This window comes from Zingiber officinale, chromosome 8A, assembly GCF_018446385.1.
Source record: "Zingiber officinale cultivar Zhangliang chromosome 8A, Zo_v1.1, whole genome shotgun sequence".
Taxonomy (NCBI): Eukaryota; Viridiplantae; Streptophyta; class Magnoliopsida; order Zingiberales; family Zingiberaceae; genus Zingiber; species Zingiber officinale.
Genome location: NC_056000.1, coordinates 129,039,577 through 129,061,819, shown reverse-complemented (window position 1 = coordinate 129,061,819; position 22,243 = coordinate 129,039,577). Strand labels below are relative to the sequence as shown.

Genomic DNA, 22,243 nt, shown 5'->3' with positions numbered 1-22,243 from the left:
GCGCTGGCAGATTGCCGAGCTGGAGAGTCGCATTGATCGGCACGATGAGCTGCTGGTTGCTGAGCTCCACGGGCTGCGCGTACGGATTGACCAGCGATACGATGAGTTACGCAGTCAGCAGCTGGCGACACATCAGGCGATTATGGGATGGATGGCCAGATACCCACCTCCGCAGGATTTCCCGGGCTATCCATCCTCGAGCAGCGGCATGCCACCTCAGGGACCCACTCCTCCCGTTGATGATGCTGATGCTCCTCATGATGAGGAGGCTGAGTGATACACATTGTTCTATGATGTCATTTTGATTATCTATGTTTTAGATATTGTTTGTTGGATACTTATGTCTGACCTGGATACTTGCTGATTTCATATATTTATGCTGCTCATTTTCTTATTTTTCTTTATGTTTCACTTCCTATTGTCTATTAATTTGCTGTTCATATGTCATGTCTTGTATGTCTCTTATTTCTTTATTACTGTCTTATAGTACACTTAGAGGGCATTCTAGGTGGATTGAGAAAAAGACAGTATGGGTTAAGGGGGAGTCCTTTAACGTTTTCTTTCATAATTCGCACCTTTTCGGTGTTTGACAAAGGGGGAGAAGATAACTAAGTTTAGAGATAAATGAAAGTTTGGCTTTAGGGGGAGGATCTTGATTCCCCTATCCTTACATGGTGTTGTATCTGTCTTAGGGGGAGGATCTTGATTCCCCTAAAATTAGGAAAATATGAACATTTCTGATCTAAACTTAAATCGTGTTGTCAAACAACAAAAAGGGGGAGATTGTTAATACAGTCTGACCTGGCTGTTGTTTTGATTATTGACACTGATTTAAGTTTGTATCAGATATTAATTAAACTCAGACTGATTAATGATCAAGGTTGATCATGTGGAGAGGAAAAGTCCAAGTACGGATACTTGGCACGCGAAGTCGGAGAGGGCTCGGTAGCTCGTTCTCTGGACTAGGTCGGAGAGGGCTCGGTAGCTCGTTCTCTGGACCGGACGTGGAGGTTGGAGCTGCGGACGAGAAAGTCGGAGAGGGCTCGGTAGCTCGTTCTCCGGACTAGGTCAGAGAGGGCTCGGTAGCTCGTTCTCTGGACCGGACGAAGTCGGAGAGGGCTCGGTAGCTCGTTCTCCGGACTAGGTCAGAGAGGGCTCGGTAGCTCGTTCTCTGGACCGGACGAAGTCGGAGAGGGCTCGGTAGCTCGGTCTCTGGACCGGACGTGGAAGTCGGAGAGGGCTCGGTAGCTTGTTTTCCAGACTAGGTCAGAGAGGGCTTGGTAGCTCGTTCTCTGGACCAGGAAGACGTTAGGGTTTAGGGCTGGGAAGCTCTAAAACTAACACAGAGACATTGGATCGGTCTGTTGACCGATCCAGTGATACGTTGGTTGACTGGATCGGTCTGTCGACCGATCCAGTGATACCTGGGTCATCTAATCGGTCTCGTGACCGATCAGTAACCACACAGAAATAATCTGTGGATTATCTGATCGGTCTCGTGACCGATCAGTAACCACACAGAAGCAATCTGTGGGTTATCTGATCGGTCTGTGGACCGATCAGAAGGAAGCGATGGGATGCGATGGGATTCAGAGCGATAGGGAGGATCGGTTTGTGGACCGATCCACCCATAGGCTGATCGGTCCACAGACCGATCAGAATCATCCCAAACCGATCAGGGTGTGTCCTGATCGGTCCGGAAGGCTATGGATCGGTCTGTTGACCGATCCACAACAATGTCGTTTATCTTCTGTTGTTTCTTTGTGATTTCTGATTCACCTGATCAAATCATCTGCTGTGAGATTTTTGAGTTACAGGTTGCAGGTGTCGTGCCAGTGCTTAATTTCAAATTAAGCTCCATCAGAAGAATAAGACCAAATGCTCTTTCTACTGTGTTTCGCTGCAAATGGTGCAATTGGAGCATCAACGTTCACTGGCTGCGATCAGTTGGAAACAGCTTGACTCTTTCTTATTGGTTCGAGCTCAGAGACACCAGTGAAGACCATGGATGGTATTGGTGTGAGTTCAGAGAACCAGATGAGGAGGAAGAGTGATTGGCGATGCCTGAGTTGGTCGCAGTGATTCGATACAGGTGACAGTGATTCGGCTCTGGCTGAAGACAGTGAGAAAGAAGCAGAATAAGAAGAAGACAGAAGAGAGGTTTGGTAAGATTTTTGAAACTCTCTGTCGACCGAAGCAAGGGTGCTGTGTTGTTGAGCTCTTGGCTGAGGAATCCCTTCTGTCTTTGTGTTCTTCTTCGTGGTTGTAAGTTTTATTGTTCATTTCTTTTGACCACTGAATTCTGTAAGTCCTGTGCTCCATTTCAAATCTTTTCTGTGACGTTGTGGAGAGGTTACTCCACCGAGAAGGAGAAATACTTAGCCGGAATTTGTCTGGGGTGTGATCTACCGAAAGATCAAGGGATCGTCCACCTTACGGACACGCCGAGGAGTAGGGGCAAGTTATCCCCGAACCTCGTACATACTTGTGTAAGCTGTGGGTTGTGTTTCTTTCCTTGCATCAGTTTTCTTTTTGTTTATTTCCACTGTGCTAACAAGTTTTTGTGAGGAATTGATTGAGTTTTTAGTGGAGGCTATTCACACCCCCCCCCCTCTCTAGCCATCCGAAGGTCCTAACAGAGGCGTCCAAGGTAAAGAACAAGAAGAAATTAACCAAAGACAAAGTGTTTAAGGTTAAGAAAGTCAAGTCTGTAGGCCAAGTGTCACCTATGGTACACCATGTGGGTATAGCCATAGTGGATGAGTCACCAAGGGAGGTGACTAAGGTTAAGATTCTTAAGGTTAGGAAGAGCCTTTGGGATCCATGGTAGATGGGTTATCAAATGTGTCAAGTGGTTAGAAGATAGACTTAAGTCTCTATCTAGTGAATTGACACAATTGGGATGTGTTTCATGCATTGAAATGTGAATTGGGTTCATATTACATGAAAATTAGTTTTTGATGTATATATGTCATATAAACTAATGCTAGGGATGCATTATGGTTTAGTATGGGCAGATACATCAAGAGGGACTCAAAACTAGGACTTTAAGTTAAGGTTCAATTGAACCATTTCGATAGTTTCGAGTTTTATGTCAATCTTGGGATCTGTGATAAATATATTTTTGTATATATTTTTCCCAAGTAGACATTGGTAAAACAAATATCTCCACAAAATTTGAGAATTTTTGGAGGTTTATGAAATTTTTGGTGCATTTCTGAAATTGAGTCGGAAAGGCTAATTTTTCCTAAAATAAAGTAGCAGTCGACCGATAACAGTATTTTTAAGCACATAATATCTCTGTGAGCTCATTTTGATGAGGATAGTCGACTGGGACTTATACCAGTCGACTGATAACAGTATGTTTAAGTACAAAAGGTCTCTGTAAGCTCGTTTTGATGAGGGCAATCAATTGGGACCTATGGCAGTCGACTGGTAACAATAATTTTGAGCACAGAATGTCTCTGTAAGCTCATTTTGACGACAGTCGACTGATACGGACTGAAAAAAGTTTTTCAACATTCGAAAATGACCAAAAGAGTGGTAAACATGTATGTAATCTTATAGGAGATTAATACATGATGTTTATGGTCATTAGATGTTAAAGAATCAAATAATTGAGATATTATTAGAATTCTTTTTGATGTGTGGCAAAGGGGAAGAAGTGTTAAGTTTAAGTGAAAAACTTAAAATACCTTTACAAGAAATCCTAATTCAAGAGGGAGCTTAGGTAAAGGGTGAGCAATTGCTCATTTATTTACAAAGGGGGAGAAGTTTGCTTTTGCGGGGGAGCTTAAGTGAATGGGGAGCCTAGGGTTAGATTCCATGTTTATGCATGTGTGATTTGCATATTTACTTTGCATTGTTATTGCATTTATGTTTCACTAACTTAAACGGGTTGTCAAATATCAAAAAGGGAAAGATTGTTCGAACAATTTAGGTACCCTAGGTTTTGATGTTTAGGCAAAGGTTTAAGTTAGGTTTATTATTGTATTTGATATGCATTGTGAGTATGCAGGATACAGGTACAACAACGTAAATCCAAGTGTGACTTGGTAATGGATGAAGTCCCGAAGGTGCAACCTCTTGGCAAAGGAAGACCCGACAACAATGACAAAGTCGATGGAAACTCCAGAAGGAAAGGTGTGAAGGATGGAGAGACATCCGAGGGGCGCGAGGTTGATGGAGGAGGCTAGAAGGCTAAGTCTAGGTTGTACAGGCAAGGACGAGTGCATGAGAGACTGCACTCAGGGTAAATTCCAGTGTATACTATAGCAGTCTTGTAGCGTTACTATAGCAGCACTATAGCATTACTGTAACAGTCAACTGGTGTTTTCATCAGTCAACTGGTAGTCAACCGTTGGCTTGTAACAGTCGAATTTTACTTATGACCAATCGATTGGTGGTTGTACCAGTCGACTGGTGGCAGGAAACACAGCTAGGTGTTTCCTCCCGAGCTCTATTTAATAAAGCTCGGGGTGCTTGGCCAAGGTTGACGAAAATAGAGGTGGTTAACCCCTATTAGAGTCTCCAAGGTATTCTTAAGTGATCAAGAGCTTGTACGAGTTTGTGGCGAGGTTTATCCACCCACAAGGAACTACTCGAGCTAGCCGAAGATTTTCCGGGGAGTCATTCACCAACGGATCAAGATCGTCCACCTTACGGACAGCCGTGGAGTAGGAGCTTTATCTCTGAACCACGTTAAATCAACGTGTTAGGTTTGTTTTCTCTTGTTAGTATTTGTTTTTTTATTCCGCTGTACATACTAACCATTGTAGGAAACAAACGTTGGGTGAGTCGCTATTCACCCCCCCCCCCCCAATCTAGCGGTGTCAAGGTTCCAACAAATGCTCCTTGCTTTTTTTTCTTTAACTTTCATATTAGCAGGTAGAGAATATGTTGTGTCGCTCAAAGGTTCTATTTGTCGATCCCACTCGAGTTTGGACTCTCGTTTACGTTGTTTGATTTATTTTTCCACAGTCTATTTACGTTTTTTCTCCGTATCGAATCTTTGAGTTTTATTTCTTTTAGTTTGTTTAGTAGTATATTCACATGTTCATGCATACATACACACATTGGTATTTAGAAAGACATCAAATTTTTATTTTGCATAAACTGAATTCGATAATGTATTTCTCATATTATCACTACGGATGCGGTCCAATGTGACTAACAAGTCTACCCTCGAGGCGTGATAATTATCGTAGTTATAACAACTACAATTTACAACTATTACATCATGAATGTTATTAAACAATATAAATCCATGTTGTATCATCTATAAAATTATAGTTACTATAACGAGTATTGTAACCATTACAAAATCATATCTGAGATAAATTTATGTTATAATTGTTATAAAATTATAATTGCTATAATGAGTATTATAGCAGCTACGATTAAAACGATATTTGTTACCATGTAAATATTAATGAATAAAAGTCTCTCTGATAAACTTACCGTGGCAGAGGTTCAATTAGCAACAAGCGATATGAATATTATTATTATTATTATTATTTAATTCAAATATCAAAGTATTCTTATTATTTTTTAAATTCAAATATATCCAACTTTTCAATCGACTAATTCTAAAAATGAACATAACCCTATAAAAAATTTTCCAACAACCACTAAGTTAAATCGAAAAATGCTAATGAAAACTCATTGAAATGGCCAACATTCTTATACCACTTCTCACTATAAAGAAAATTCCTTAGTGCACGGTAATTAAAACTCAAATCTTAAATCCTTTGATTGCCCATTAGAGAACTTAATTTTTGCACTATTACTCCGGGGCTATCAGCGTATATTCCTTTGACAATATGAAACATGGTAAAAAATAGTGCACTTGGACTTTGATGATCATGTTTGAAAGACTCAAAGAAGTTGAAATGCAATAATTACAGTAGCAGACTCGAGCATTGCTCCAGCAAACTCCTGTAAAACACAATTGAGGCAATCCATTTTGAAGTAGATCGTCATTTGGCAAACACCCATCCAATTAGCATCTATAATTCAAAATCCACAGAATCAACAATCAAAATGATATGTTGAGAAATACGTTAACAGTGGAACAATCTGCAGGGTGTCAGATTTTTACAGGGTGATTAATACTGGTGAGGCTGGATTGCTCAACTGCTAATGAACAACATATACATCGCTCATCTGCGGGAACATACCTAAACTAAATTATTTTTATATCGATAAATTACTACCTACAATAGATATTTGCATGAATGAGAAACTGGAAATTAGACCAGAAGGCTTTCTACCACTTTCAGTGGTATCTAACCACGATTACTTAAACACTAACTAGATAATATCAGATCTTTCATACATCACATAACATTCGGTCACAAAGTCGATGTCCCAAGTTTTACCATCACCGGTGTGTTCTATATCATTATCCTAGGCCTTTAGTCCAGCCGCCATCTGATGCAATGGGTAATTGGCTTCTGTTGTCACAAAGAAATTTGGTGTCAACAATTGAAGTAACAAGAAGAGTTCAATAGAGAGAACTTAGCAAATGACAAGAAAAATTCATGACTGAATAATACTGCAATATATCATACAGATAGGAAAAAATGTAGAAGACATTTCGGGAAGAAAATTATAATTAATCAAAAATTGGACGGAGATGCTGAGCTTAATGGATTTAAACAGTGAGAAGAGGCAAAAAGAAACAAGGTCTCTAGCCTATCACGCCACAGCATCAAAACTAGTATGCTTGCAGTGGATAACATTGACAAGCTTGTTGTCAGCCATTAACAGCAAACTACAAATTGCATGGATTAGCAGCTGCATTTTCCATGAAATGAAAAGCAAGCTTGAAAGTAAATACTTGCAAGAAAATCATAAAAAAACTAGAAATAAATTAAGGGACTAGCATGATATGGTACACAGTATATAATTGGGAGAATGATATCCTTCATTAATGTGTAAATAAACTGAATAATTGACATAGATTAGACGAAATGTTATATAATAAATTATCTGTTTGACGTTCTAAATACAAATTGAATTAGCTTAGTTAGTTATTTAATAAAATAAGCAATTTAAGATTATTTACTAGTGTCAGTTATATTTATTGTTTCACTTATTTGACTTATATCTTGATACACTCTCTAATAAATTGATGAATTTTAAAAGTAAATAATGCAAAATACAAAAGTGCAAACAGCTTATATTCACATTGCCATGCATAGGGTTGAAGGAGAATAAGAGCTATATAGCCAATTCCAGATAGTTGGAACTAACATGGCTTCATGACAGTTGAATGAGGGATTACATCCATGTGTCAACCACAAATAGTTGGGATAACATGGCATGCTGATCACAAAGTTTAAAAAAAAAATTGCATGCACACTTGCGGCATTATTTGTACCGCACACAAGGTATGCCATTTAGAATAGATATTATCCATGGCATTTTCTTTAGTGTAAGATGACATTGCTTCTGCTCATTTCTTATATCTATACTTTGTACATGGACCAGTTGGATTTAATCAATATGACTAATACTACATCTTTTGACAAATCGAGTCTTATGCAACCAATAACAATAACAACAACAACTAAGTCTTATCACACTAAATGGAGTCGGTTATATGAATCCTCCTATATTATTAGGCTCAATCCCCTCATCTATATTTAAATAAATATTATCCTCTTTTATCGTTGCTAGCCAAGTCTTATGCAACAAATGTGGGCAAAAAAATATAGAAAAGAAAGTAAAGATGAAACTCCATGAATCAGAGAGTTAAGCAATTATTGCTCCTGAAGCAAAGTGATGGCTCTAGTGATGATAAGTATGCTGATGGAAGGACTTACAGCATAATGAACAGCTAAAATGGTGGGAAGATTAGTGTAGATTCTCTGCAAAATCTCTAGGTGTACCAGAATACATTCTGGAGCAGCAGTGCTAAGGAAGTGTCTATAGATTGGATTGATTGCATCAAAGGGAGATGGAACAATTTAGCAAAAATAAAGGAAATGATAAATGGGGAAGCGAAGCTAAGAAATAGCTTATACTTGGTGGAATCATTATAAATGTGATGGTTCCAAACTGGCGAAAGGAACAGTTGCGACGAATTTTAGCTCATGTTTTGCCTCGAGAAATTCACCTACCAAAAATCTCAACAGAGTTATTGAGGATCTAGTATACTTAAGTTTCATAAGCTGTAACTTAAATAAGCCTAGATGCATGTGAAGTTCAAAATGTTATTTATATATGTGGACAGAAAATGGCTATGTACAATACAAGATATCTTGCAGAAGTCTTATAAAGTGTGGAACAATCCTACAATTTGCATTGAAAATTGAGGTACAACATGGCCACATCATCTCTGAAGAGCATGGTAATGATTGCATCAGTCATGCATCAACTAGTGATAATTGTAATAGTGATGCATCAACTAGCCGAGGTATCAGTGTATCACCAGAAAATAGCATAAGTTTCTAGTTAACCCCTTTTTGATTAGTTTCTTTTAGCACTCCATAGAATTACTAAAATGAGAAAAAATGCATGATGTATATCTCACAAGCATTTCAGAATGCATAGAATTTTACTATGCGAGACATCTCAGGCAAGATTGATATTATAGTAGTTAGACATAACAAACAACTTGTACCTTTCCAAAATGTTCATGTTCTAGGTGAATGTGCAGCATCTGAACCATATGCAGAGGAACTTTCACTATCAGAATCTGAAAAAATAAAAGAAAAAAAAAAGAGGCAAATTCCTTAGTTATGATGTATAGGTCACAAATACTTGCAGCATTTAATTTACCAAAAAATAAGAACGAAGTAAGCATGCTACCAGTAGATGAAGATCCTGAATCACTACTAGAGCTGCTTGAACTAGATCTACTTCCATTATCTCCCTTCTTTTCCCCTCCAACTGGCGATGAAGAAGCTACATACTTCTCATCCACCACTGAATGCCAAATAAATCTGTAAGCAACATATGATAATAATGTAATAAAGAAAAATCATCTGTAGATACATGTAGTTCACCTTTCTTGCTATTCTCAGGCAATTCAGTGACAATGGGATCATGAGTCTGAAAAAAGGTAAACAGAGTAATAATTAAGCCTGTAATTCACTATAGCAATAACCAAAACACAGAAAATTAAGATATGCAAACTCCAACCTTTTCATGTGATGTTTCACGTGCATCAACTTCAGCCTCAGGCTTAAAGAGAGTTGCAAGCTCAGCCTTCCTCTTGTTTTTGCTCAAACTCTTCTTGTAATTTGTGATAAATCTATCCAGCTCCCAAAGGGTCTCCACATCGACGCTATCTATGTCAACTTCAATCTCGTCATCATGCTGGCTAAGAGAAGAATTTCTCTTCTTAATAATTTGCACAATGTTCTCCAACTTCTCTGGAGGTAGATTTTGCAAGTTATTACTGAGCCTCTGCTTCTCCTCAAAAGTCATGTCCCTCTTATTGAGATCCTTGGCCTTGGGTTTCTTTGGAGCTGGTCCTCGGCCTATGTGCATTGGTTGGCTCACTGGTTTTGTCTTTTGTTCAACTGCCGCAGGATGCACAGTGGAGTCTGATCTCTCCAGCATTCTCATGTCAACAGGTCGAGGCTTCTTTGAGGTTGGCGGGTAGGCAAGAAAGGAAAACTCACCCTCAATAGCAGGCCACTGCTCCTCAAACAATTGCAGAAGTTGATCGGCCATGACGTGGACGTCCTGTCCCTTGGGATTGTAAGTCATGGCATTGCGAAAGGTAAGCCTAACATCCTCAGCAAAATCTCGTGGGGAGCTGTACCAGTTCTTAGCAAGCCGAGACTTAACTGTGCCAAGGTCCATTGGATGCTTGATAATAGTATAGTAATCATGAAGGCCAAGTGCTTTGGCATCAACTGGCTTGTTGAACACCCAGCCAAACTTGTGCTTGATCAACTTGGAGAGAAGCACGCCACAGCTTTTGAAGGCCTGCGCATATATCTTCTTCTCTTCCAAATGGGAGCTGTTGTATTCAGATAACCCTAAAGATTGCTTCTTACCAGTGTTTGTCTTGGATTTCTTTTGGCTATGAAGATCAGGCTGTGACAACTTATCCTTGCCCAGAAGAAATTCAGAATTCTTGTAGTACTGGTTGGCCTTAAGCGTTCGCTTCTCCTTCTCAGCTCCCTCGCCCAGGGTATCATTCGTGGCATCAACGGAGACGCTGAGGAAAGGGCGGAATTGACCAGAAGGTGCAGTCGTAGGCGTGGCTGCCTCTGGTGCTCTCTTCGTGGAGACCGGTGTGTTTGGATCGGTAGCCGAGAGCTGTGAATGTGCGTATCCAGCAACGGAGGCGACCTGGAGCTCATGGGCCTCCAGCCGCCTGGAGAGGACACGTATCTGCTCGAGCTCGGAAGCCAGCTTCCTGCGCAGGTCCAGCGCCTCCTGACGCGAACTAGGAGCATGACTGACGGTGGCGATGCGGCCACGGCCATTAGCGGCGGCGCCGAAAGAGGGCTCGGCTGGGAGCCGCTTCAACCTGGACGAGCCATCGTCGGCTGCCAGCGGAAGGTGGGGGTTCTGGCGGCAAACGGAGCCGAGTTCCTCGACTTCTTCTGCAGCCGAGGTCTGCGCAATCGGCTGAGAATTAGGCGACGATCTAGGGATCTTGCTAAAAGGCTTGCGCGAGTAGACCTTGCCGCTCTCCGCCCACCGGTGATTTCCGCGGGAACCTTCGCCTCCGGCGCCGACCAGCGGCCCAGACGCCATGAAATCCTTCGCCACGATCGTTGAATCCCTGCACCGACAGAAAATGGACAGGAAAGAATCGAACACAGCTGCAATCTCCCCTAGGGTTCGCCGAAGAGTAGAAACCGAGATTTCCCGGAGAGATCTGAGGAATTTGGTGAGGTCAAACGGATCGGAGGAGCCGAGCAGCGGAAAGAGAGGATTTTGCTTGCGATTGGGTGCTTCGCTTTGGCAGACTGCGAACAAGCGAAGTGGAAGCCGGCGTGTGAAAACAAAATGGTGCTCGATGACGGTAAGAGTGACAACATCGCGATTGACACGTGGTAATTCTCTATTCGTTGACATACAGGATTTTGTTGGTAAACAAGATTGTTAATTTTCTTTCTATATATAATGTGGCAAATTTACTTAACATTTAAAACAAATTAATATTTAGGATTTAAAATTTAAAATTTAAAAATAAGTTTGGTCTAAATCTAATTTTCAATTCTCACATAAAAAATATAAATTAAAAAAATAATAATAAGTGTCCATGATTACTAACATAATAGAATTTCTATTAGCTTACACATCTTGTTTGTGCATGACACGTGAATGATTGAATAGGATTTTGAGTGGCTAAATCATTTTCAGACATCCAGATCACTTTCGAGCATTCAGATCATTTTTAGATGCCCTAAGTCAATTTTGAGGACTTGGTGCATCCGAAAGTGATCCGGACATCTACAATCCAACTCGGTCACTCTTGCGTCACACACAAACAAAATGTGTAGGCTAACATCTGTGTATATATGGTCATTCTCTGTACAGTGACTAAGAGGGCGCACAATACAATCAGCGATTAATATTACATTGTGGGTCCCCCTCAATCGTGCACGAGGGGCCTACAATGCAATTAGCGGTCAATATTGTATTTGTAGGTCCCCTCTCAATCGTGCACGACGTCACGTAATATATATATATATATATAATTTAATATTGTTATGCAAAAATCTTCAAGATGGATATTGGATATGATTATATAACAATGTAAACTAAAAAACATAAACATAATAAAGATTTAAAGAAAGATCTTCATTAAGAATAAACAAAAGTTCAGTTATCAATTGATCTCTCTCTAAGTTTCTTATTGCATTGTTGGGCTTCTATTTGTACGAGTATATTCATGGACCTTAGTTAAAGGTGCATTGTAACACCACATTTCCAAGGATTACTTAACAAATATCTGGTTCCATTATGAAATTTTTAGTCTTTAAAGAGAATATGGAACCTCAATATCAGATAAGGGTCTGGGAGTCACAAACAAGGGACTTGCTCGTTTAAATAAAATGAAGAAAAAATAACAAACAGTTTTATGAGACTTTGAATCTAGAACTCAGTAATATTTATTCAGATGTTATGGAATATCCAACCAAAAAAATATATTCTTTGATGTTTCTACTTAAGATCGTCGACGGATGAATCACCGGTGAGTTGTTGTCTATGTTGATGAAGTCACTACACAACAAGAGGAGAACCAATTGAGTCTATTAGAAAGAGAGAAAAAGAGGGTTAGAATGCATATCAGGGGTGCCCTGGCTCAGTCATTTCGACACTTAAGTCATATTTTCGACGAGAAAAAGTGGAGAAGAAGAACAACGTAGAGATGTGGATGAGTAGAATTATTAACGTACCTCCGTTAGCAAGAGCGGACTCCTTTTTATACCATAGTTGTCTGATACCCAAGGACGGAGTCACGTTTATGGTTATCCGAGTTGTAGCCCAAGGGCCCAATGACAATGAGAAGGAGATTTACATGGGAGAAAGGGAAAAAAAAGCATCGAAAAGAGGAGGCTAGCCCGGTGTGACAGTGCTGGAAAGAGAAGGCTAGTCCGGGGTAACGACATCGACATTGTGCCACAAACCAAGTAGATTACCTAAGTTGACTCTGTCATTGCTTATACCTCTTTCTTCTAGATATTAATTGATGATGGAACATTTGTCATACTCCGGTAAAAAAATTCACATTGTACCTCTAAGGTCATATTCTACGAATTATCACATGTCAAGTGTGCCATGCTATTTCACAAGCTCTGACAGCCTATATAAATCAATACATGTTGTTGACCAAGGGGCCAGAGGATTTGAGCATGCTAGGTCACCGGACGTCAGACTAATAGAATCTATTCGAATGGCCTAAGTGGTGAGATAGTAAGAGTGAAGCTGAACAAGGCAATGCGCTAAGTTGGTGGAGTTGGGTCGAGTGGGGATGAGCAAAGCATTAGATCAGGTCGATAGAGACGAGTTGAGTGGGGATAAGCAGAGCATTAGTCGATGGAGACTAGCCGAGTAGCATTGGCTTGTTGGGTCGGTGAAATTAAGCTGAGCGGGGATGAGCAGAGCATCAGGTCAGTGGAGATTAGTCGAGTGGTATTTGTTGGTCCCTTTGGAGGCTGGCAAGAGGGGAGGGGTGAATTGCCCTATAAAAATAAATCAACTCTTTCTCGACTTATACTTGAATAAGAACACCTGTAACTAAAAATAAAGAGACTAATTAAAAGGAAATAGACACAAGAAGAATTACTTGGTTTGCAATCAGAAGATTGCAAATCCAAGGACAATGAAGCGCAGTTTTCTGAAGATCTCCTTCAAGCGGAGTAGCCTCTTACAACGTTCACAGCTCACAAACAAAAGTAAAACAGAAGAAATGGAATTACAAGTTGTTGTTCTAACTGTTGAAATTAGTACTATATTTATAGCACTGTTCCGAGTGCATGGAAGGGTTCTGGACGCCTCGAGTGGGATAGAATTATATCCCCGACGCGTCGGTTAACGACCACATCACTCTTGATAAACTTTGGGTTCCGAGCGCCCGGACCATAAAAGTCAACAAGATTGACTTTTTTCGGTCCGGTTCCTCTGCTCCAGTTCTGCTCGTCTCGATCCGGGTCTTCTGCTTTGGCTCTGCTATCTTGGGTGATCTCGGTCATCCGGAATAGAGCTCACCCGAACTCAAGTTTCGGCCTTCTCCTCGAGCAGCCTTCCTCCCCGATTTATCGTCCCTCGAACGTCGTGTATGTTCTTCTTGTCCATCGGTGTACTCTTCCGAGGCACCTCATCCCTCGGACGCACCGAGCCTGTCGGCTCTCTCCCCGTGTCGTCCTTCTCGCTAGTCGCGTCTTCCACTCGACTTCTTGTGCTCCTAAGCTCATGCACACTTAAACACAAGGGTTAAATCAAACAGGACCTAACTTAACTTGTTTAATCACATCAAAATAACCTTGGGGTTCCAACAGTATTAGCTTGTCGAGTTTGTAGAGTTGAGCCGAGTGGGGATGAGCAAAGCATCTTGTCGGTGGAGACTAGCCGAGTGGAGATGAGGCTTTTCATCTAAGGTTACCCCCGAACCAAATGACAAACCTTCTAGCCTCATGCGACCCGAGTGATGGTGATCTTATCGACCCATCTAATTTTGACCTCCATCTCAGTAAGACAATGAAGACTTCTGATACTCCCCATGTACAATAGATTTGCCACACATATGTGAACTGAGTCGACCTCTAGACATAGCATGTGAAGGCATCAAATTCTCCGCTTGTTGGGACAGTATCTTAAGCAGATCAGGTAGCTTCTCTACCTAACTCCAGTATTCAGAGGGTCGTGAGGCACTTCGCGGGCATATAATTTCTTTAAGCCACAAGGAGCACAACAAACACAATCCTCTACATTTTGACATCTAGGCATCATGCCAAAGCACAACTTCATGCTCTAATTAACTCACGATTGATTGTAGAATATATACAGTGTAAGATATGTCTGTTATATCATCAGATGATGGATGAGACATACCTTGATATGGTGGTAAAAGGAGCCCACCAAAGATGAGTCAAAGGTAAGAAAAGAAGTCGATGTGGAGGTGAAAGTCAAGGCGGTCAAAGGCATGGAATCATCGGGTCACCAAAGTTGATCGAGCGGGTGGCAATGGGTCAATCAGGCATTGCCACCCACTCAGCGAAAGGAGAGCTCAGTATCATAGTGCCGCCCGGAGGCTCATTCGACCAAATCGCTCCTCCGACCAGGCGATAAGCAACGACCCGATAGCCAGATGACTAAAGAGAGGAGGACAGATGTTCGCAACTATGATGCCCCTATAAGGGCTAGTCTGACTGGATTACTTATCCGACCTTACGAGGAAAACCTATTGAGCCAAGCAATCGTGGAGAAGAACAACCTAGAGCGATCGGGAGGGAAATCCCTGCCAAGCGGCTCCCTCGCTCGACCAAACAATGGGGCCCCTTGCTTAGCTCATTGTATCATTTTGGGAGTTTGTGTCGCTGATAGCAAGGTATGGTCAACAGGTAAATCGTACGACAGAAGCTTCTACTGTCATGTCAGGGATTTGCACGCCATGTTAAGGAATAGTGTCAGAGACACTTTGTTGACTTATCTTTTCATAGGAAAAATGGGTAAATGTGCATGTGCTTTGAGAAGTGTGTGCGTACACTATATGGTCACTATACAAAAAAGGGGGTCATGCACCGATAGAGGTATCTGTTATTCTGTAATCACACGCTTGTTGCTACAGTTTCTACTATTCTTCTACTATTCCAGTAACTGACTTAAGTGTTAGAGGGTCAACTAGACCTGATCACGGTTCGGAACCAATAGTTCGACGGTTTGGAACCGTCGGTTCGACGGTTTGGAACCACCGGTTCGACGGTTCCAGGCAGGTCAACACTTAACTTTAACTACCCAAGACAGTTACGGTTCACGGTTCAATTCACGATTCACCACGGTTCAAGATTATTATGTTAAAAAAATTAAAAATTAAAATTTATTGTAAAAAAAAGAGCTTGCATTTATTTAAGTTGTCTACGTATCTCCTTAGGATATAAGGGAATCAAAGCCCACGTAATTCTTTTATATTTTTATCCTTTACATTGTCACTCGCTTCCCTTTCTCGTTCCTGTCATATTCGTTCCTTCAGTATCAAAATCTTCAACTTCATTATCCAAAATTTACATTCCTTGGATTCTTTTCTCCGCTCTGGTCCAATCGTCGAGTAATGCTTGGGCTTCCAATGAGTCGGGAGACAAAGTTGATCGTCGTTCATCTAATATGTTACCGCCGGCATTGAACGTTTGCTCCATAACAACATTTGACACTGGACAAGCTAAAATTTCTTTGGTGATCGCGGAAAGGATAGGAAAGCTTTGAGCCTTCTGTGACCACCACTTTAAGATATCGAAATTTTCGCTATCTACTTCATTAAAATCAAAAGAAGTCATAAAGTAATTCTCAACTTCCTGTGTGGAACTTGAGGATCCTCGTGGACGTTTTGTCCATTCTTTTAATAAAAGTTGTGTTTTAATTTTGTAAATTTTAAATTACTACTAGTAGTTTGTTGTATTTCAGAAACATTAATTTGTGTTCCATATTTTACATATTGATTATAAATATTATATAAATAAATTCTAACATTATATATAATATTAACTAGATCAAGAGAAGAAGAATCTTTAATTGGAATTAAAGCGTCATAATATAAAGTTAACATTTCTTATAAAACTTCTAATTTAAATATAAGATCTAACGCAAATGCAATTAAATAAATTTCATGAATAAAGTAAAAATATTTTCCCCATTTAGTTTTCATAGCTAAGATGCAAGGAGATAAAGATTCATTATTAATATGTTCATTTAAAATTAATACTATATTAGAAAATTTTCTAAAACTAATTGAGCAGTGGGATAATAAACATCGGAAAGTTGTTCGGTTGCATCATTAAATACTTTTAAAATTTCACAAATACTACTACAAATATTTCATTGTTGTGAAAATAAATATGTATTAGTATTAGTATTTTGTGCAAAAAAATAAACATAATAATTCTTTATATTGAAATAAATCTTGTAATAATTAGTATGTTGAATTCCAACGTGTTGGTACATCACGTAGTAATTTTTTAGGTCTCACTCTATTAGTTTTACAAAACCTACCCATTGTTTCATTATAGATGGATGAGACTGTAAATAAGAAATTACAATTCTAATTAGTTTAATATAACTTTCTAAAATTTTTAATACATCTTAAACACATGAATTTAAAACATGGCATACACGACAAATATGAAAAAATAAACCACCAATAATAGGTTGACAAACAAATTTTAGATTATCTATACAAGCGGTATTGTAACTAAAATTAAATTATCTAATGATATTGAAAATATTTTATGAGTTAAGTCATATTCCGAATGTGTTTGCCAATAATCACTCCAAATATCGAAACATAAAAAAACTTGATTATCTAATTTACTAAATTCATCAATTAAATTCTTTTTTCCTTATTTTACTAACTTTTTAATTGTATAAGTAAATGTAGTCACAGGAACATGTTTAGCACATGGATTAAGAGATTCTTTACAAAAATATTCAAATATGCATTTAGATCCAAAACTAAAAAAAAGATGTTATACAAAAATAAATTTAGATAATGATTCTCTTAATTTATTATCCGAATACAAAAATAAATCAGAATCAGTACTTTTGTTGAAGAAAATCTTAATAATTGTGTTTGAGAACGGTCGAGATCATATTCTCTCGGGGCTTCGTTTCTACATGTCGTTTCAACGACCCATAGCCGCCACCAGCTTGGAATTTGTAAGAAGTATTGTTGTGCTTACATTTTACACGCATTTCTCCTGACAGAAGAGTGGCATTCTCAAAATGTTTAGTAAAAATAGAAAACTTTAGAGGAGGAAGTTCTCGAACCTTAGAAGTAATTGCATCGGTACTTCCTTATATTTCGAGTGTCAGATTCGGAAGGTGCTCGATCTCATCATCGATGGATTGAATATTGGGGTCCTCTTCCCACAGATTCATTATTTCCTTTCCCTTCCGAGCTCGAGATAATGCACCTCTACAACCTCCTTCCATTGTAATTGAAAATTGAAAACGAAAACATATAAAGAATAGGAAATTGAGATTAAGAGTAGAGAAGATGTGTGAAAATAATGAAATGAACTCTCTATTTATAAATTTTGGATAGTAACGGATATTAAATCATAATCATTGATAAAAAAACAGTCAAATAATCCTAATTATTGAAAAAAAAATACCCAACCCCCCCCCCCCCCCACGACTAGGAACCGCCGGTTAACTGGTGATTCAAACCGTAAAAAAAAATTATTGAACCGACGGTCCGTCGGGTTTTCACCAAAGGAATCGGAACCGGCCTGTTAACCCGTTATGGGCCCGTGATCGGGTCTAGGGCCAACGCTGGAACCTCTTCTCTGACCCGGTACTGACATACTTGGTTTTGCAAGGCGGAGCAGAGTCTTCACATGGTCAACTACCGAGTCACATTTCTAACTAACTGTATTCACTAGTTTCGAACAGGATCATACCCCATACGACAAATTAGGGATTGATGTAATTCTCACGATGAAGTAACAAATTCTGATCGGATGCATCCAATATGAGTGCCGAAGCATCGTATCAGACCGAGTGATTCGAACCTTATTGCCGATCGATGTTCGTATGTGCATATATATACAATAAGTAGTGATGAAACAACTCGATCGCACATGGTAACTCGGTGGCTGCCGGCGGTCGGAACCAGAAGAAGAGAGCTAGCTAGCTAGGGCATAAAGCCACGGAGGGCATCGAGAATGTAGACGAATAAACAAATAAAGCGATATGCCGAATGCATGTGCAAGGATGAACAATCAGAGCCTGCAGCGAGTGGGGTGTGAACCCTGCACATGGAGGAACATGATGTTGAATAATAATCCACATCTCCATCCTCTTCTCTTTTGTCTTCCACCTTCCCCACTCCATCCATCATTGAATTGGGCAGCTAGATCGACTCATCGATCGATCGATCGAAAGTAACAAGTTATTGTGTAAATTTTAGTGTTGGTTGAATAATTTATGAGGAGATGTCAAACCTTTTTGCTGCCACTGTTCGTTAATTCCCTCCTCCCTCTCCCTCCATAGCTGTTTCTAGCTGTCCCTCTTCTCTTTGTCATGTGACGCTCACTCTCCGTGCCGTGCCGTGCAAAGCCATGCCATGCCATGCCTGCCTCGTGCCATCGAATAAAAATTCTGCGGACGCACCACCAACGCCACCATAATTCGCATACACCGCGCAGAATCCTCGGCGTTACAGGGTTCAGATCTCCGGCGAGCTAGGGAGTTCATGGCGCGCGAGTTGCCTCCCAGAGTTCCCCACTTGGCGGCGGCGGCCAATTGGCCTAGTTTTGGCCACCAGATCTCCGGACGAGGCGCCGAGGCCGCCTCGTGGGTGGACGAATTCCTCGACTTCTCCGCGGCCAAGCGCGCGGCGCACCGGCGGTCGGCCAGCGACTCCGTCGCGTTCGTGGAAATGGCGCCAGCGGACGGGGACGACGACGACGACGACTCCGACCAGCTGATCATGTCCATGTTCGCCGACGAGGCGGCGGGGTCTCCCGCCGAAACGGCGCCGGGCGCCGCAGGCGACAAGAGCACGGAGCAAAAATCTGCTGCTGCGGAGCAAATTGTCGATCCCAAAAGAGTCAAGAGGTGAATTAATATGCCAAGAAGAATTGAAAACATTTCTCATCCAAAATCTTCACTTGAATTCTTAATTTATTATCTCAATTTCCCGAGAAGGATACTGGCAAATAGGCAATCTGCGCAGAGATCCCGAGTGAGGAAGCTGCAATACATCTCCGAGTTGGAAAGGAGTGTTACTTCACTCGAGGTACGTACGTGAAGATATATATAATTCATACGGATAAATGGCGATGATGATTATATTAATTCCGATACTCTCCATAAATTTGTTTTCTGTCTATTTTTTTTTTCTTTTTTCAAGACTGAGGTGTCAGCATTGTCTCCTCGAGTCGCATTCCTCGATCAGCAGAGATCTCTGCTCACCCTGGGCAACAGCCATCTGAAGCAGCGAATTGCTGCGCTAGCTCAAGACAAGATCTTTAAAGATGGTGACGTCCTTTTCTTCCTCATTTTGATTACTTGTGATCGTCGAATTCTAACCTGAAGGGAAAGATTTCGAGTTTTTGCAGCGCATCAGGAGGCGTTGAAGAAGGAGATAGAGAGGCTGAGGCAAATCTACCAGCGGCAGAGCATTAAGCAGGCTCAATCTGATAACATGGCCACTGATTGCGCCCCTACCACGTGATGCCGTAAGGCCAAGGCTCCGTGTCGGGGAAGGTCCCGCCCTCAATTAATTATGACAAACAAATGCTCCTTGTTGATTTGGTAATCGAGAATTGGGATTTGTAGTAATGATTGTTGTAAAATCTGTATGATTTTTTTATGTAATTTATTTTATTTTTATAGATTGTAAAATTGGAAAGGGGATTGAACTGCTTGTGGGGTTGTTATTGGGGTTGTAAATGAGTGTCTGTATGTGTTGCATTCTCTGTTATGTTGATACTGTTAAGCTTTAACTAATTGATTTTGGAGGTTTGCTAAGCATACAGTGCTTTGCCAATTGCAATATTCAGTCTTATCCTTTGTTGTCGCATATCTTTTAGGAAAAGATGCAGCGACTATTGCAGGAAGTATGACAGAACTGACAGAGTCAAGGCTCTTTAATTAGCAGCACTACGGATAACGACTTAGATTGAACCCTAAATAGGAACTAGAGAAAAAGTACTCGTGAAGGTATCCATCCTTTCAAGTTCTATGCGGCATGGTTTGTAAAATCACGATCCGGATCGTAGGATTGTACGATTCTACGATCCGGAACCCTAAAATCAATCCAGGGTCGTTCGAGATCGTTTTCCGTAGCAGAATCGAGATGGGATCGGTACGATTCTATGTTTCTATGATTCTGTCTTGTTTTTAAAAATTAGCCCATGATTTGACATTTTGGCAGTTTGGCCCATCTCTTGTTTTGGCCCATAAACCCAGCCGGTCAACCCAATCTGAATTCTGAAATATTATTAAATATTTTTTTTACTTAATAGATATTACTATATTAGGTTTTTACTCGTTAAAGACTTCTGCAGTTCTGTTTGCTTCCCCTTCACCACCCACAAGGCGACGAGCGACTACCACACCGCCACGGCACCACCCACGAGGGTCGAGGCGACGAGCGACGACCACGCTGACCAGCGACGACCACACCACCTCCAAGAGGCGCCTTCTTGAATTGAAAGGTGAGCTAATTGCTTTTTTTGCATCTGAAAAATGGAGAGGCAGCTCACATGCTAAGAAGAAAAAAGGACAAGAAATCTGCAACATTATTTTTGACACTCAAAATTTTTGGCCAAATGTTGAATTGTGCTTAAAGATTGCATCACCACTTATAAAGGTTCTGAGAATGGTTGATTCTGATGATAAGTTTGCTATGGGTTTTCTCTACAAAGTAATAGAACATGCAAAAGAGGAGATTAAGGCAAATTTAAGGAGTGCTAAAAAGAGGTAAAATATTATTGAATTTATTATGTATTTAATTTTGATATTGAATTATGTGGTTACTGAATTTCTCACTATTTTGTAGATATGAGCCCGTTTATGCTGTTATTGATAAGAGATGGGAAAGCATGCTTAGTCAGTCATTACATGCTGCAACCTATTATTTGAATCCTCAATATCATTATAGTCAAACTTTTCAAATAGATATGAATGTAGCGTGGACTTTATGAATGTATGGTCAGAATTGTTCCCAATGTTACTGATCGAGATAAAATTGACCAACAATTGGACATATTCAGAATGGCAAAAGGATTATTTGGCATTGAAAATGTTATTCGATCAAGGAACACAAAATCATCAGGTTTAATATTATTTTTAAAAAATTTACACTCAATTGAAAATGTTTATGATTTATTTTTTTTATGTTTTGTTTTTACTGTAGCTGATTGGTGGCATTCTTTTGGGGATGATTGTCCGGAGTTGCAAAGATTTGCTACTAGAGTTTTAAGTTTGACATGTAACTCTTCAGGATGTGAACGGAATTGGAGTACATTTGAAATGGTAATACTTTTTTTTTGTATGCTATTTAATTTTTCAAGTAGCTAAATAATCTAAACAATTGAAAAACTTTGTTTATAACAAATTCTGTGTGTGTTGATAACTTGATATTTAATACTTTTTCATTTGAAAATAGGTACATTCAAAAAGAAGAAACCGTTTAGCCCAAAAAAGGATGAATGATTTGGTTTTTGTGATGTATAACTTGAGATTAAGAGAAAGAGAGAGGGAAAGAGAAAAACAAAAGATGATGAATGTTGAAAAAGATCCATTTGAAAATCTTCCTTCTGATGATGAATGGATAACAGAGATAGAAGATCCTGTATTACCAAAAGACAATGAATGGTTGAGAATTTTAGATGAAAATCAAAATCATGACACTACAGATGAGGAGGAAAATGATGAGGTGAAGTCATTGCATCACATATAATGAGGACTAGTAAGTTATTTTTATTTATCATCAATCATTATATAAAGTTTCATTGGGTTTTAACTTTTACATATTAGTGCTAAATTTATTACATTCATTTTTTGATTTTCATGTAGTTGATGAAACACCTAGTGAATCTCC

General features: G+C 39.9%; 3 protein-coding genes across 3 annotated transcripts; 2 read left to right on the top strand and 1 right to left on the bottom strand.

The window, feature by feature from the left end:
• Positions 1–5,981: 5,981 nt before the first annotated feature.
• LOC122010215 (transcription factor GTE4-like) lies at positions 5,982–10,965 on the bottom strand. The gene is made up of 5 exons (XM_042566676.1): positions 9,151–10,965; positions 9,015–9,060; positions 8,818–8,934; positions 8,630–8,704; positions 5,982–6,455 (listed from the first exon to the last, which is right to left on the bottom strand). The coding sequence occupies exons 1-4, from the start codon at positions 10,723–10,725 to the stop codon at positions 8,643–8,645; spliced, it is 1,800 nt and encodes a 599-aa protein (XP_042422610.1). The 5' UTR covers positions 10,726–10,965; the 3' UTR covers positions 5,982–6,455; positions 8,630–8,642.
• A 7,479-nt stretch (positions 10,966–18,444) lies between these two features.
• Positions 18,445–20,145, top strand: LOC122012835 (basic leucine zipper 6-like). Its single transcript, XM_042569492.1, has 4 exons — positions 18,445–19,251; positions 19,342–19,432; positions 19,547–19,673; positions 19,755–20,145. Exons 1-4 carry the CDS (start codon positions 18,887–18,889, stop codon positions 19,868–19,870), a joined length of 699 nt encoding a protein of 232 aa, XP_042425426.1. The 5' UTR covers positions 18,445–18,886; the 3' UTR covers positions 19,871–20,145.
• An 874-nt stretch (positions 20,146–21,019) lies between these two features.
• LOC122011242 lies at positions 21,020–22,102 on the top strand. The gene is made up of 5 exons (XM_042567638.1): positions 21,020–21,120; positions 21,200–21,253; positions 21,357–21,475; positions 21,557–21,675; positions 21,809–22,102. The coding sequence occupies exons 1-5, from the start codon at positions 21,020–21,022 to the stop codon at positions 22,100–22,102; spliced, it is 687 nt and encodes a 228-aa protein (XP_042423572.1).
• The last annotated feature ends 141 nt before the right edge of the window (positions 22,103–22,243 follow it).

Excerpts from the sequence above, each read along its gene's own strand:
- LOC122010215 (XM_042566676.1), bottom strand. The coding sequence starts at position 10,725 with ATGGCGTCTGGGCCGCTGGTCGGCGCCGGAGGCGAAGGTTCCCGCGGA. Across the intron at positions 9,061-9,150 it reads GTGAAACATCACATGAAAAG|ACTCATGATCCCATTGTCAC; the intron begins GTTGGAGTTTGC and ends ACCTTTTTTCAG. Across the intron at positions 8,705-8,817 it reads TTCAGGATCTTCATCTACTG|ATTCTGATAGTGAAAGTTCC; the intron begins GTAGCATGCTTA and ends TTATTTTTTCAG.
- LOC122012835 (XM_042569492.1), top strand. The coding sequence starts at position 18,887 with ATGGCGCGCGAGTTGCCTCCCAGAGTTCCCCACTTGGCGGCGGCGGCC. Across the intron at positions 19,252-19,341 it reads GATCCCAAAAGAGTCAAGAG|GATACTGGCAAATAGGCAAT; the intron begins GTGAATTAATAT and ends TTTCCCGAGAAG. Across the intron at positions 19,674-19,754 it reads AGACAAGATCTTTAAAGATG|CGCATCAGGAGGCGTTGAAG; the intron begins GTGACGTCCTTT and ends GAGTTTTTGCAG.
- LOC122011242 (XM_042567638.1), top strand. The coding sequence starts at position 21,020 with ATGGTTGATTCTGATGATAAGTTTGCTATGGGTTTTCTCTACAAAGTA. Across the intron at positions 21,254-21,356 it reads TGGGAAAGCATGCTTAGTCA|AATTGTTCCCAATGTTACTG; the intron begins GTCATTACATGC and ends ATGTATGGTCAG. Across the intron at positions 21,476-21,556 it reads AAGGAACACAAAATCATCAG|CTGATTGGTGGCATTCTTTT; the intron begins GTTTAATATTAT and ends TTTTTACTGTAG.